Consider the following 15,091-nt stretch of genomic DNA (forward strand, 5'->3'; position numbering starts at 1 on the left):
TGCGTCAGACCTTCTGCGAAAAGGTGTTGCGCCCTTGACGACAAGAAATATTCCCATAGAGATAATCCACAGTGCACAGTGACCAAAGGCAGAATGAGCAATAGATTACCCAGTTACCCTGTTCAAGGGCGGCAGGTGTGCTTGTTGGATAATCCCATCACAAATAACTTTTCATTAAGATGCATCTGCTCTCCTTGTCTCTCCCCGGTCCAAGGTAAGCCGGTGGCTCCAGCTCTCCTGACAATCGACTAACTGTAGAGAACTCCTAGACCCTGCAGTTTAGACAAAGACTAAACATTGATAAGAGAAATAATGCTTGGGTGACCATAGACTGTAAAAGGGTGGGTGTGTATGTGTGTGTGTGTGTGTGTGTGTGTGTGTGTGTGTCCTTGTGTACACACAAGGACATAACTCACTGTGGACACACCCACAGAGAATATGGGCAGGAGAGTAAACCTAACATGGCTGCTGGCAGATTCCCTCTCTGTTATCCTTGTTGTGTCTGCCTTGAAGTATTGAACAAGACACTGTCTACTTACTGTCCACTACTCTTACACACCAGTTCCTGCCCATGGCTGCAAGATTTCCACAGTACACCACATGATGTGAGCCGTTCTCATTGGCGACCCGGAGCACTGTGGGCTATGTGTGTTGCAGCCCTGAGAGGAGGAAGAGAGAGCCTCTCTGCGTCTGGTCACCAAATGGGGAGAACAGCAGTTATGTCAAGTGCATTTTACTCAGAGAGTACATTTATCCCTGATAGGATGTGCCCAATGGGGGGGGGGGGGGACTAAAAGATAGCAGCAAAGGCTGCACACTGTAATCTTCTGCAGAACTCTAACAGGCCCCTCCAACTGGAGATGCACAGAAAGATGCACTGTCCAGGTCCACACCCATTGGAAAGTGTTAGCACCCAGCACACCTGGCTGTGTGCGAGTTCACCGCTTTGTTCATTATTTATTCGCTTTGCACCTGCCCTCACATTGGGTAAAGATGCTCCAAAATCCTCTCCCACATTCTCCAACTTGTTTAAACAGCTGGATTTTAACGCCCCAGGGCCCGAGGCCCACAAACAGACACGGGAGAGAGAATAACGTTAAAGAATAATCGGGGAAGATAAGGACAGGGCAAATCGGGGCTGCACACCGGCAGACCGTCTCACCTCGGGAGGACGAGATTGGAAACCACCATCTTCCACTCCCTCCTCCTCCCTGTTGACTGAATCCCGTGTGCCGTGATTACCGATGTGATGTTTACGGAGGGAGCGGTTATGGGGAGTTAGCCACCTCAGGGGTAGGGCAGGGGAGGCTGTCATAAATAAACCCATTTGTCCCAAACGGCAGTAGAAATCATCAGGGGTTAAGCTCCCCATCGACCAAGCCCTACAGAAACAATGGCTGGGAGTCTATCTAAGGCAGAGCTGTAGAGGATTGATTTGGGGACACTGCTTCTTGCACTACGGCTGGCATTTCTTTAGTGTTTGTGCCACATTTCACATGAACTGCTCAAATAAAAAAGTGTCTTGCATTCACAGAAAAAATTTAAATAACTTTCTGTGCATTTCATTTGGGGAAAGGACTTATGTACCTCCATTTAGGATTGAGAGTTAGGCCTATCTTTTATCTTTCAGAGTGAGTAACTGTTCATCTCAATAGCAGGTATACACAGTCATTCACAGAGAATGGCTGTAGTATGAGGGAATCTATTAAAATGAACACACAGATAAGTGTAAAAGAATAACTGTGATCAGAGAGGCGGTGAGCCTACAGGAGAGTGGCCCAGGACACCTGGAGAGTGTGAAGCTAATGATTTTACCTCCCGCACAGCCTTCCTCTTCCATCTGCTGCATCGCCCTGGGAGACCTGCCTCTGCATTACTCATTATCACCATCATCATCACCACCATCATCATCATCATAGCCTTCTACGCAGTCACGCGCTCGCACACGTCAGCCATCTTATCGGCCATGACTCACCAACCCCCACATAGAATAGAAACTTTTAGACTTTCCACCCTCCCCCCTCCCTCTCATTTTCTTCCTCTACCTCTCTCGCAAATTATGCCAACCACACTCTGTTTAAAATTAACTTTCCCCTTCCTGTCGAACTTTTCAAACTACAATAAAAACACACCCAGCTCTGTCTCCCACCCTCCTTAGAGAAGACTGAAAATAAATCTGCATTGGTGCTCACACCTTCAGACACTTTGAAGGAACTTCAATGTCTATTGCACTCCCTTGACTGGTGGTGTTAAAGGGGGTAGGCGTGTACATTACCGCCTTCGTGTTTCCCGAAACAATCCCATTTTAAACCGGCTTCCCTGCCAGGCCCAGCCACTCCCACTGCTTGTGTTGGAAAGTTGGAAAGTAAAGGGTAATAAAGGCAGGTGTGGGATGGGTGCCCTTGTTATCTGAGCTCATAAAGCCGTGCTGTATTTTACACAGGAAACCCCACGCATTCCCGCCCGTGCTGTACACCTGTAATGCAGCTTGTGCCTGTGTGTGTGTGGTGTGTCTGTACGTGTGGCTGGGGGGGGCAGGAGGGAGAAGGGCGTGCCGCCCAGAGCCAGGAGTGCCAGCATGAACTGGGGACCGGCGTCCCCCAGGGTGTGTACAGCATGTGGAGAGTACCTATTTCTGTACACACAAACGTGCGTGAGTGTTTGTGCTAGGATGTGTGCATGGGGATATAAATATCTCTTCAGTGGCTGAGAGACAAGAAAAAACTCAAAAGGAGCATTACATTACAGTAATTTACAGTGAACATGTGTATATACAGTCTGAGATATGCAAATCTCAACAATTCCATTAGTGAAAAATTAAGCCCTCTGCCCAACATCCCATTTGGAGGCCCAGACAATGCTAGGTGTTTTTTGGTGACTTACACAATGCAGCTCCAATGATAGATATTCAGCACAAACCCTGCCCATCTTCACTTGGCAACAGTTGGGACAGACCTGTCGCTATGTGGCCATGGTAACGGCGCAGGGGGACGGTGGGCTGTTTGTGCTTCAAGCAGAGGGAGAGAGAGAGAGAGACAGAGAGAGGGAGAGGGAGAGAGAGAGAGATGGAGAGGGAGAGAGAGGGAGGAGGGAGGGAGCAGACAGACAGGGGCTGGTGTCGATCCCTCAACACACAGGTCTGTCTGCAGCCCGAATTTTGCCTCCCGTGTGTGCGATTAGCACACACCTGATGCCGGCAGCCAGGCAGAGACCAGCGCCCCTCCATTTGCCCATGCATTTCTGCTTTAATGACGAGTCGGAGAACACAAAGCAGCTCGCCACGACCACCCTACCACCATCCTCTCAGTGTCATGTGCTCTTATTCACGTTCCCATTCATTATTTTCGCGCAGAAGGAGAGTGACGTCAAAGCACCTCCCTGTGTTAAAAAAAGGGAAAAGGCTCCTCAGGCATGTCTCTCCGGTCAAAGCGCTCTTTAACGCCGCCCCTGTTGCTAGGAGAAAACGACTCGCTGTTGAGGGGCAGAGTTCAATGCCTTTTTTTTGTGTCGTGCGACAGAGTGGGCTTCCGAACGACAAAAGAAAACAAAAACACCGCCACGCGGGCTGGAGCGCGGGCTCTCAAAACTTTTACGCCGTGGAGGCGGCCACCTTTGGCTTGTCGTCGTCCGCCATTGTTGCCATTCAAGCACCGACGAGGAAGCAGCCTGCCATGAATGAGACAGACCAGGCTGGAGGCACACAGTGGAGCTCAGCTACGCCCATGCCCCAACTTATACCTGAGCACAAGACCAGCCTCAATTCTCCATGCTTTTAAGAGCACAAAAGGGGCAAACTAGCCTCATTTGGTTTCAAAAGCGCAAATGTGCTTCAGACGAACCAGGCTGACCGCTTTCGTGACTCGGGGGCGATCGGCTGTTCCTCCACAGCGCGGGTAATAGAATAGACAGTAATAAAAATGTTTCACGGCCTCGTGCGTGTGAATAGGTCTTCCATTAGCGTCACATCTGTGCAGGCAGGGGCAGGGGGAGGGGGGCCCCAGGGGGCCTGCGCCCTGTCCTGGGGTGTGCGAGGAGACGAGGCGGGGTGCTCGCTGGGACAGTAACCGTTCCCACGGCGATCGGGATAGACCTGACGGAGGACGGCAGATGAGGTAAAGACAGGAAGACAGGAAGGAAGCCACCTCTCTCCAGCGCTTTCCGGGGGCTTAGCGGCAGGGGCCGTGACATCGATGCGTTCCTGACGGAGCTGGGGCGCGCGCGGCGTTGAGAGAGGGCTTCCCCGACACCTGTTCCGCTCAGAAAGGGGTCCTTTCACCAAGACAGGTGCCCCGCGAGACGGAGACGCCCCCCTCCCCTGCCCTCTGTCCCGCCAGCTGCTCCCCCATTCAGACCCCGAGCAGGGATTCCTCGCATGCCTGGGTGGCAGCTATGCAATGGGGCCCTGTTCACAGCTGCTGTCACTCTCCATACAGCACCCAATCACTGCCCCAAAACCCCTTTCCACTCACCCTATTATTCTAAACAGCCATATTATTTCTGCTATGACTATTATTATTAGCGATAGTTTTTACGGCGACTTAAAAGAATTCCAATACCAGATGAGACTAATGACACACTGCATGAATATTAATCAATTAATCAATTTTCTGAATAAGTACACAATACAAAAGCAGGCTTCACTGCAATTTCCTTTGTCATATTAAATTATTTTCAGATAAACTGCCCTGCTGTTTCCTTCCTTGCTCATATTTCATAACATTGCTATTAGTGACCTAAAAAAGCATTGCCATAGTAAGAAAGCCAAATATAGAAGTAATTATTATGACTGATATCACATATAAACACAGCCACATGTTAAAACGCATATCACATATAAACACTTAAAACATGTTAAAGCAGCTGATGTTGTATTGCTCATAACACATTGCAAAGTGTAGTTAGGAACAATTTCCACAGCATTACTGTTCCGTGCTGGATTTTAGATCAAATATCATCTACATCAAGAGCAGGCAAAGCTCTTTAAACATGTTCCCAAACTGCCAAGTTTAGGAAAGAACAAGACAGAGGGATGGCCTACAGCATTTCTACATTTAAATGCCTGTTTAAATCTCACCCTGTGTGCATGCGGTCTCATGTCTGTGCATGTGTGCATCTAATTGTAATTCATGGATAACTAATAAAAACATTCTTCTTCCAACTCCTGCCCATACATTTCAGTCTTGACTCACAACAAGCATGCTGCACACAAAAAACTGTCTCTGTCGTCACATTGCTTAGCATTACCTCATTACCTATAGCAATCATGGGAACGGCCATTATAAAAAAAAAACAAAAAAAACAACTGAAATGACTGAAAATCAGCTAGTGAACTGCAACATTTGCTATGTTTTTTTTTTTTTTTACCTGTGTAAAATGTAAAGAAAGCACAAATAAGTATAATTCTAATGAAATAATGACATTTGGTTCATGTTTTCTTTCCACTGAGCCTTGTGGCCAGACAATGCATCTTTTCTGAATGTATGGCATATGCTACACAAATGTTCAATATTAAACTGCCCCTTAATGGCCCTTGCTGATTATCCATCTAAATCAACATTTTGCACAGCATATATTTGCGGGGATAGCTAGTTACACAGATCAAATGGGCAGGTCTTGTGGAAATTATGGCAAAGTACAATTATTGATTAAAACATGTATGCATTAAACATGTAAATCAGTGCCTTAAATTAACACCAGATTAATTGTTCAAAGATATTTTTCCTTATTTGTAGTTGAAGTTTCCTTCATTTACTTGACATGTTGCTGGCAAAAACTGAATGATGACCCGTAAGTTATTTGTATCAGGCAGCAAAGCTCGGAGTCCTCTGATTGGTTCAACAGGTATGGGAGAGACCGATTGGTTGAACACGTCTGGGAAGAGTTCGCTCGGCAACAGATGAGACACCACTCCCAGCTGTAAAGACCCCATATCTTCTTAGCCTTGAAATATTTGACAGGTCGTTTATTTCCACGCACATGTAGCCACAGCCCCTCTGGGGGAAAGGAGCTCCCTCACCTGGCTGCCCTCCAGTGCGGGAGAAAGGCTGAGGCCATGGGGCCAGAACGCAGCACGCTGTTAGCAAGCAGCGGCGCTTCAACACATAGCTGAAATATTTACATTTCACTGGGCCCATGTTGAACTGGTTTAAGCCCTCCCCACGTGACGGACTGGCTGAAGCTCTCACCAGTCATTTGTAAACAACTGGGTTTCGGCTTGCGGACTAAAAGGAAGATGTTCCAAAAGACAAAGATTGTTTTACGGAAGGATAGGCGTGCTGCAAATGAAATGCGAGAAACAAATGGTTCAAATCGTTGCTTGCAAAACCCCACCCTTAGCTTGGAATTTTAAGAGCGTCCCCTTTTGAGAAAAACGTATGGAAATGATTACAACTTTTATGAATCCCAAGTAGTAATGTGCCATCTGAGAATTGTTTTTTATTGCGCATTTTACAACTGTAATTGTAAGAATAATGGCAAAGATAGATGTATAGTTCTTTAGGGAGAAAATACTTGTGCTGATGCTGAACATTTCACAAAGCGACACAAAGGACCTTAACAACAACAGAACGGGCCTGCTGTGCAGAATGTGGAATGACTCCTCGGAGTATTCCCAGAATTCCAGGCTGCAGCTGTGTGGAAGTCATGGAACGCTCTCTCTCTCCGTCTCTCCCCATGCCATCCCCACAGCTGGACCTCTGCAGCAACTCCAGCCCCCCCAATGACATCATCCTGAGGGGGATCTGGGTGACATCATCAGGCTACTCTCAAGGGCAGAAGCACTAATACATCTCTTCATCCAAAAAAGCTTTCGGATGGTTTAAAAAATAAATAAAAAATGTCCACTCCGAACCAGGAAATGAATCAAATCTCATTTCAGAATGCACTGAAAGCAGTGCCATTTCCTGAAATAGTTATTTATGCTTGCAGGTTACAGCTCCACTACAGAGCACAGATCCACCTTTTAAGGGGAATATGGGAATCCTTAGGCTCACTAGGGCAAGGCAGCTGAATAGACAACTTCTAACCATCTACACATAATCTACTCCACGCCCACACACACACACACACAAAGCACTTCCGATCTGTTGAGCATGTCATTCTTATGATTAAAACATCCCAGTCCAACTCACTATACTACAAAGGAAACATTTTCCTTGACTGGCTGAAGGGAAAATGATGACTCTCAAACGAAACTGCACAAAACAAAGAGCTTGTGCATCTTTGCATTAATGAGCGTGTGTTCAGAGGGGCAAGCCAGCACTTTAGCGTCTCTTGTTTTGATAAGGTTTTTCTGTGTGTGCACGCCTCTCTCTGTATGACTCTCGGCCATGTTGATACAAGGCCTTTGAACATAAACTCTGGAAGCGGTCTTCAAGGGCAGCATAGTGGGTAATGTGTTTGCAGAGTCATATTTCTGCGACGGGGTCCTTGATCTTTCAGCTCTGTTTGGCGTTAAGGACGGCAGAGTTCAATCCCTCAACACGTGAGAGCTTTCTGCCTCAGACCTCCAACCAAAGTTCCTGGAGGAACGGAGGCCCTAAAGAGGAATTGTGCAATTAATTTTCTTAAGGAGGAAAGAGAAGGGCCAACACAAACATTACTCATAAACACAACTCATAACAGCCCCACTAATAAATAATGAGGTAGTGGTGTCTAGTACGTTGAAGGTTAGACCGCATTTGTAGTCCTTAAGTGTGGTAAATGGTTTGGCTGTGTTTTTGTAAAAACTAGCTAGCCCAAAACAGAGTCATGCTTCATCCATGCAAAAGAAAAACAGACTTTAGTTTGAACCCAGTGTGGACCAAATCGTTGGCCATGTTTGTTGAAGTAAGTAAGCCTTTGATTTATGGAGCAGTATGTATTGCAGTGTGACCCCAGTTCCATTCTGCATTATCATTTTTCTTTTCAGAAGAAGCTATTGGATGTGCATGTATTACTTTTTGCGAAGGTTCATGCATGCAGGCAGTCATCTCTGTCTTTGTGTACCTTTCCTTTCCGAGGATCAAGCTGCTGTTGTCCGCAATTCATGCTTTATTTCACCATGCTAAAACTGGCCACAGAGGCACAATGCCCCACAGTCTACTGAAAAAAGTAAATCCGTGTCACCCGCAGGTGCCAAATAATTCACACTAAACCTCTTCTTCATAAATGCCCCCAAACGGAGACGAGCATTCATTCGCACCCTAAAGTGAATGCATTTCAGACACCTGTGTGAAGGACCCTTCTTAGCCTCTATGAAGTCCGTTTTGGGACACCTGCAGGAGAACGTGTCTGCCAGTCTATGGCACCGTTCACTGCGCTGAGAGGGCAAGAATGAAAGTGCTCTCACATGAGGCCATTCATTAGGTTTGTGGCACCCGTCCTGAGGGGCACGCGGCCTCAGACGCCCAGCTGCCCGCCTGCACTTGGCACGCGCGACACGGCACTGGATCACCGGGGCTCTCGCTCCCATTTATCTCAGAACTGTCTCGCAGAGGGGAAACAGGCTCCATCCTGTGCTCCTCAATAAATCACACACAGGTCCATTCATTGGTCTTTAATGTGAAGGAACTGGTCCCCCTTCCTTCCCTTCGCAGGTGGAAGACAAACAGAGCTTCTTCTCTCCGCTATCTTGGCCATCATCAATAAGGGCCTTTCTCCATTGAGGACTCTCCTTCCGTTGTTATGAGCTCATTATGCAATCGCCATGAACCATCGCTTCCAGACAGAGGGTTTGGGGTGACTGTGGTGGTCCGGGGGAGCAGGGCATTGGGGATGGGGGAGGTTGTTAGAGATGGTGCAGGTGGTGTGGATGTTGGCGTTCCTTCAGAAACAAAGGGCCCTTTGCTCCTGGGGGGGCAGCAAAATGAGGATGAACAGTGTTGCCATGTTCCCAAACGAAGACATTCTTACATCAAAGGACAAGCAGCTCTTTGCACTGACTGTGACCAAAGAAGCTAAACTGGCTCAGACATGGCACAACACCCTGGAGCACTGAACACTTGGCAAGGCTCAAAAAAGCACTTTGAGCTGTGTCAAAATACGGACAAGCACTTAAAGGCCTCTTTTCTTTCTTAGTAAAGCGCATTGCTCATGGACCACAAGACCTTCAAGCAAACTTGCCGTGGTGATCTCTGCTCCCCTCCTCACTAGCATTTTCTTAATGTATTTTTTTACCGATTCGACTGATTCTGAAATAGCCAAGATTTGTATTGTTTTTTTTTCCGTCATGCATTTTGGCGCTCAGTTCAAAAAGTTGAAAATCTGAAATGAGATGTTTGACATTGCAGCAGTGTTTATTCATTTGAGTGAGAAACAAAGCAAGGCAGAAACAGAGATTGAGGTTTGTTTCACTGTTGTGATATGACGCCATGCTCCATACATGAGATATAGTAATGAAAAATAAAAAGAAACAAAGTTCTGAAGCCTGTTAATGATCTCAATAATGGAAGCATGCCATTAGCCTTCCCACAGAACATGGACAAGATGCTGAAATAACATTCACAGCACTCGTAGAAACATCCTACAATCCCTGAGGAGATGCATGTTAAAATAATTGTCTTTAAAAAGGAACACCACCGCACGTCTATATTCTTTCACATAATAGGCATATTGCCAAGCACACAATGGGAGTGCAGAACTGGTATTGCCTGGTATAGAAGTGAATCATTTCTCCTCCAGTTTAAAACTGATAGACGACCTATGATTCATGGCCCCGCTTTAAATCAGGGTCTTTTCTTGTTGTGTAACACATTAAGCATGGGTGGGTCTTTGAGCGTGGATATGCAAGCCAAGACTCATTGCAGCCTGTTTAAATTACGTACATGATTTCAAAAGGTTTTTAAATGTTATCTGACAGTCAGGTTTGTTTCTTAAATACTGCGCACCGAACAAACCTTATCAGCCAATGACAATTACACAGGCAATGCGGGAGACAAGCTAAATAAGACAACCTATTCAACGTACTGTAGGTGAAAACAGAATGTTTTTCCATGGAGCATGTCTCTGTTGATCTCTGCAGGGACTGATAGTGTGACTGTCTGGCTGCTACAGTTCTATGGGATTTTGCTCTGATCTATTGATCCCAGACTCCAGCCATGAACAGAGACTGCTCAGCAGACTGTGCAGAGACACCTCCATGACGACTGTGGGCTCAGGTGGTTTGGTCATGGGCTCCTTACAACACCCCTATGAGTATGCGGCACTGGGGCTTCTGGGCAGAACTAGGCCCACAGCATGGGCAACAGAGCTTGGCTAAAATCTGGATTTTATACAACAACTGCACACACGCATGCAAATTCACAATTGGTGGGTTCCATGCACACACACACACACCCATTGTCAGTCTAAATTTACATACATGTATAATTGCTTGCAAAAAATGTAACCCAAGTACAGATGGTCTGCTTCCTTCACAGAATCAGTCCAATGGATAAGTCAGATGGTGGCACTCTTGGGAGTCCTTTCCTCGGGAATAATGTGAAGTCACACGATTGTTATCAATGTGACCCAAAGCACCCTACGTCATCATGTTGGACTGTGCACTTTTAACAGAGATTCTCCAGGCTATCCGGGTGATGAAGGGACCCTGACATTGCCCCAGTTTCCCCCAGGGGGAAAGGAAGCAGGCAGACAGGCCAATGCTTATCCACTAACAAACACTGCTTACAGACGTGACACCACTAGAAGTGATTGCACAAAAACAAAAAGGTACTGTACATTTTGGGGGGTTTTTAGGAGGGGGGGGACAAAGCAAAGCCTATGTGGGCCTATTTAGATAATATAATCACTACAAATAAATGATGCTGAAGAACAATTCATAATTCATGCAGGCTTACAACTAGCATTTTTACAGCTTTTTCTGAAGCAGATGTAGAGCGAGGGGATTGAAAATGAGAGACCAGAGAACTTCCCTTCCTCTGTGTATCCAACCTCCTCCTGCCCAATTCACAGCAGGTCCAACTCGCCACACACCTGTCAGCCATTACAGCCCACTAATCAGCTACCACTGTGCAGCTGTCTATTCCCATAATATTTAAATCTCAGTAGAATCAGACAAGATTGTGGGTCCATCATAGAGCCAATTCAAAGCTAATTGTCTTTGATGTAGCCAGCATATTATATACATTGGCTTCACAAAAAAAGGAACTAAAACTGTCAAAACCCCTGTGTGATCAATTGGATAGAAATGTGTTATCACAGGCCTACAATGTGTGGGGTCATGAAAAGTGTGTGAGGAAGTGTGATGACGTGCATTTATCTTACTATATGATTAACGAACAACAGACCAACCACACAATAACAGTGCAGGCATTTTTTTTCTAATGTAGCAGGGTCACCCCCACCCATGCCCTATGCCTCCCAAAAGCCTACGCTTCCAAGGCAAAATTACAGATGAGGGGGAAAAATATGACAGGGCCCTCCTTTGCCAGAGTGTGGACATGCCTGCCCCTCCATCCTCAGGTCTTTGGAGAACACTGTTTTTCATCCCTGACCCTGGTGCCGGATAATGTTTTACATGTGTCATTCAGATTCCTCAACTCCCCAGACAAGCCAGAAACAGCAACCAACCAAACATTCCCTGCTCACACCCTCAGAAAACAAACTTTTAAAATTAAAGTTTCAATTCATTGGTAATGTGTACTGGGATTGTGTCAATATTACTTCCATGCATATTGCCTGTGTATTGTTCAATATGTCCATTCTTTTTTGACAATGTGAGTTGTAGTTGTATCTTCAAAGATCTGAAGAGATAGGCGATGTCTGTACACAAACAGTTCATTTTATTCATATCTTACTATAGATCAAGTAAGTGTACAAGTTTTCCAAGGTTATAAAATAGCTTCTTATTCCTTGCTCATATTTAGGTTAATAATTAATGCATTTATAGAAGTGCAGGCTTCTAAACCTGCTGCAGAAACACCCAAAAACGGATGGAAATTAACTCTCAGCACAAATGTAGCCTAAATAAATTAGCCAACTTTGTCACTTATCATCGGTATTGTTTATTTTTCGGTCCAGCGAATATTGGTTGATGCATTAGCCTTTTGGCCAATACAAAATGTCTGAAAGGACAGCCGCCCTTCTTTCTTCTTTTTTACTCTTAAACATTGATGGGAAAACATGTTGACTATTTGAGTGTGAAACAAAGAGACAAAACTGAATTTACATTCATATAGCTAACATTGTATTTTTAAAGGAAGTCTTGATGTGGCCAGTCAGTAAATTAGATGATGTTACCCTTGAGCAAGGTAACGTTAGTTAGACATCTAACCTTAAATGCTCCAATAAAAACGTTGCTTCCCCCTGCTACAAATATAGGCTATTGAACAGGAACGCCTGGTGGCTCGAAAAAGGTGATATCAAAGGTGCTTTTAACATAGCTAAATAGCTAGAGATAAAGGTAAGCTATGATTAGGGTCGAGATTTGCGCTGTTTAGATGCATAGCATCGTCAGAGAAATGTAATTTGCTTGACATTAAATAAATACACTAAAAAGCAAGCAAACAGGACAAAATAGTAGCCTACTTAGCTTGATTTGCCTACCATTATATTACATCGGTTTCTGTTGACGTCCACCCTGGTACCGATATTTGTTCCAATAATAAAAAATAAAATAAAAAACACCGTTTAATATATAGCCTAAACCCGTGCATTTCTTAAGGAAGCCAATTAGTAGAACTGTTTAAAACACAATGCACTGGTCACGGTTGTCGCTGGTTACCTAGATAAATTGTTTCCTTAGGTAGGCTACATTCAGCCATATGCTAACACGAATAGCTAGCTACTACCTAGCACGACAGCATTGTTCTTGAAACGGCTGGCAGGACCATTAAAATGACATTAGTAGCTAGCTTATAATATTAAAATGATACCGTAGGCTATCATAAGTAACATGGCTCTAAGTTATTGTTCATGATGAAGTGAATGTAGCCATTTACCCAAGAGGTTAGGCTACTTGGAGATTCGCCAGGTTTACCTCTGATCATTTCCCCAAAATTTGAAAGATGCAGAGAACTGCTGTCTACCCTGAACCCAGCGACCACCGACGAGAAGGTCCTGAACAAGACATTAGTGACAACTGCCTTTTCATTGAGCTAACGTTAGATGAATTACCCAACTGCATGTTGAGATAAATTGACCAGACACAGCGCGATCGTTAGCGTATTAGGTTAAAACTGAACCTTGTCTACGTGTTAATTTTCTTCTAACGCGGCTAGCTTGCTAGCTTGTTATAGGTTATCTAGCTGCAATTTCGGTTGGTGTAACATAGGCAGACACAACGTAGTCCAACACTGGTCTACTACAATCCAACAAAGTTGACCATTTTTTTCAGTGTGCTATCCAGCAAATAAACAAAAATGTTTCTTATCTTTGGAACGATCTTGCTAGGATCTTTCCTCTCTCGGTATGCTGTCTGGCACACAATGAAAACACTTCATTTCAGTTAATGTATAAGCGACCATTTGTGACTTACCTTAGGAATTCCTGTAGACAGGTGTCACAAAATCTATGTCCACAGGTAGAAACCTGTACAGGTTCTCGCATTGTCTTGCTACATAGAGGACATTGGAACCGTCTCTTTGGTTTTTCCAGAAACTTGTAGTCGAACCCTGGCATTCCTGCTGGAAATCTGGCTACAAATGTAGCGGTCTGCAAAGAAATGTTCTTTTTTTCCTGTGTGTGCAACTTCACGGCTTTCTAGCAACAGTAGCAACCTCGCTGCCTTGTTATGTTTATAACGTTAGCTAGCTACATTTATCCGTCAATCGGAGACTTCAGATTTCAAGTCCATACGCCAGCTGTAGGTGGATGGTTACACCTACAACGTGACTTCAAATAGTTAGTGTTTGCCTCCTCTAATCAGGGTTGGATGTTAAATCTATGCACAACGAACAGTTTAATCGGATGCCTGTCAGTCTCCCAAAAGGTGCCAACGGGTTGTTCCGAAGACACGCCGGTGATGTCTGTTGAAGGAAGGGCAGTCGATTTAGTTCTTGAGACGAGGATTAATTGTAGCTAGGGCCATGTACACAAAGCACCGCCCCTCCTCCCTGTAGAGATCGCGCTGACTTACTGGCTGAGGGCAATGTTTTGTTCCATCAGTTAGAGGTGGCTGCACCGAAGCCCCGCCTACATATAAAGGAGGAGACAATCATTCCAAGCCCTCCCGTTTCTTTATCCTATAGGCACGCGTTGAGCGGTGACATGTGCGGTTTGTTGCTAGATTGCATTGTCAGTCCCATCAAACAATCGGTTTTAAAATAAAAAGACCTCCTGTATTGATATGAATAAGGACTGCGCTATTTTGTTTCCCATAAATGGGTATTTTAAAAGGACGCATGTTTCAGATATACTTAATTGTCCATGCGCGTACACAGACTGCTCTGAACTCGGCTACTATACGTAGGCTAACGTTATAGGCTACATTATCGACAATCCCGTGTTTCACAGTCACACGCGTATCTTTGCAGAGCAGGCACTGTCCTGGGGCATTGATCTTAATCAGTAACCAGAAGCTCATAATATGGATGCTAATAATTAGACCAAACATCTACAGAATATAACAAAGGTGGATCAGCCAAAATCAGCCAGACGAATGCCCGAATTGAATAGTCACAGTTTGAGAAAATGTCTCCTCCTAGTGGTAATATAAACATCGAACGATTTTATATGAAGAAACAATATACAATCTTCATTCGGTTGATTCGTCACTATGTTTTTTTATGTGCAGGAAATAGCAGTTTATCGAAAAGGACATTACATCGATTACGTCATGCCATGTGCTGAGCAGTTCAAAGAGCAGGTGCTCTGTGAGAGGCAAAGTTTCACAAAATCACCTCTATCTCATCATTTATTGTGAATTAACATGCATCCTTTATCAATTCTTTTATTCAGATTTCTGAACCTGTTCAGAGGAAAGCAAGTCCCTCTCCCTCTTTCCTTCTTCATGAATGCCAAGATACATGCTGGAAGAAACCTCAAGTTTATGAAAACAGACTAAAATAGACTCCCAAGTGGTGTCACTGACATGAAATAAAAGGTTTGTGGGACAAATGTAGTTCTTTTTCCTCTCTAGAACAGCATGGAATATTCTACTTATGGATCTCTT

The 15,091-nt window shown here is 44.8% G+C and overlaps 1 protein-coding gene across 1 annotated transcript in view; it reads right to left on the minus strand.

Moving 5' to 3' along the window:
• The window catches only part of traf4b (tnf receptor-associated factor 4b), a 37,508-nt gene extending 23,439 nt beyond the window's left edge, over positions 1-14,069 (minus strand). Inside the window, exon 1 of the mRNA XM_061248596.1 lies at positions 13,457-14,069. Within this exon, the coding sequence (XP_061104580.1) occupies positions 13,457-13,599 (143 nt within the window). The 5' untranslated portion in view covers positions 13,600-14,069. The remainder of the gene's footprint in view (positions 1-13,456) is intronic.
• Positions 14,070-15,091: the final 1,022 nt, after the last annotated feature.

The sequence above is a fragment of the Conger conger genome, chromosome 7, assembly GCF_963514075.1.
Source record: "Conger conger chromosome 7, fConCon1.1, whole genome shotgun sequence".
Lineage (NCBI taxonomy): Eukaryota > Metazoa > Chordata > Actinopteri > Anguilliformes > Congridae > Conger > Conger conger.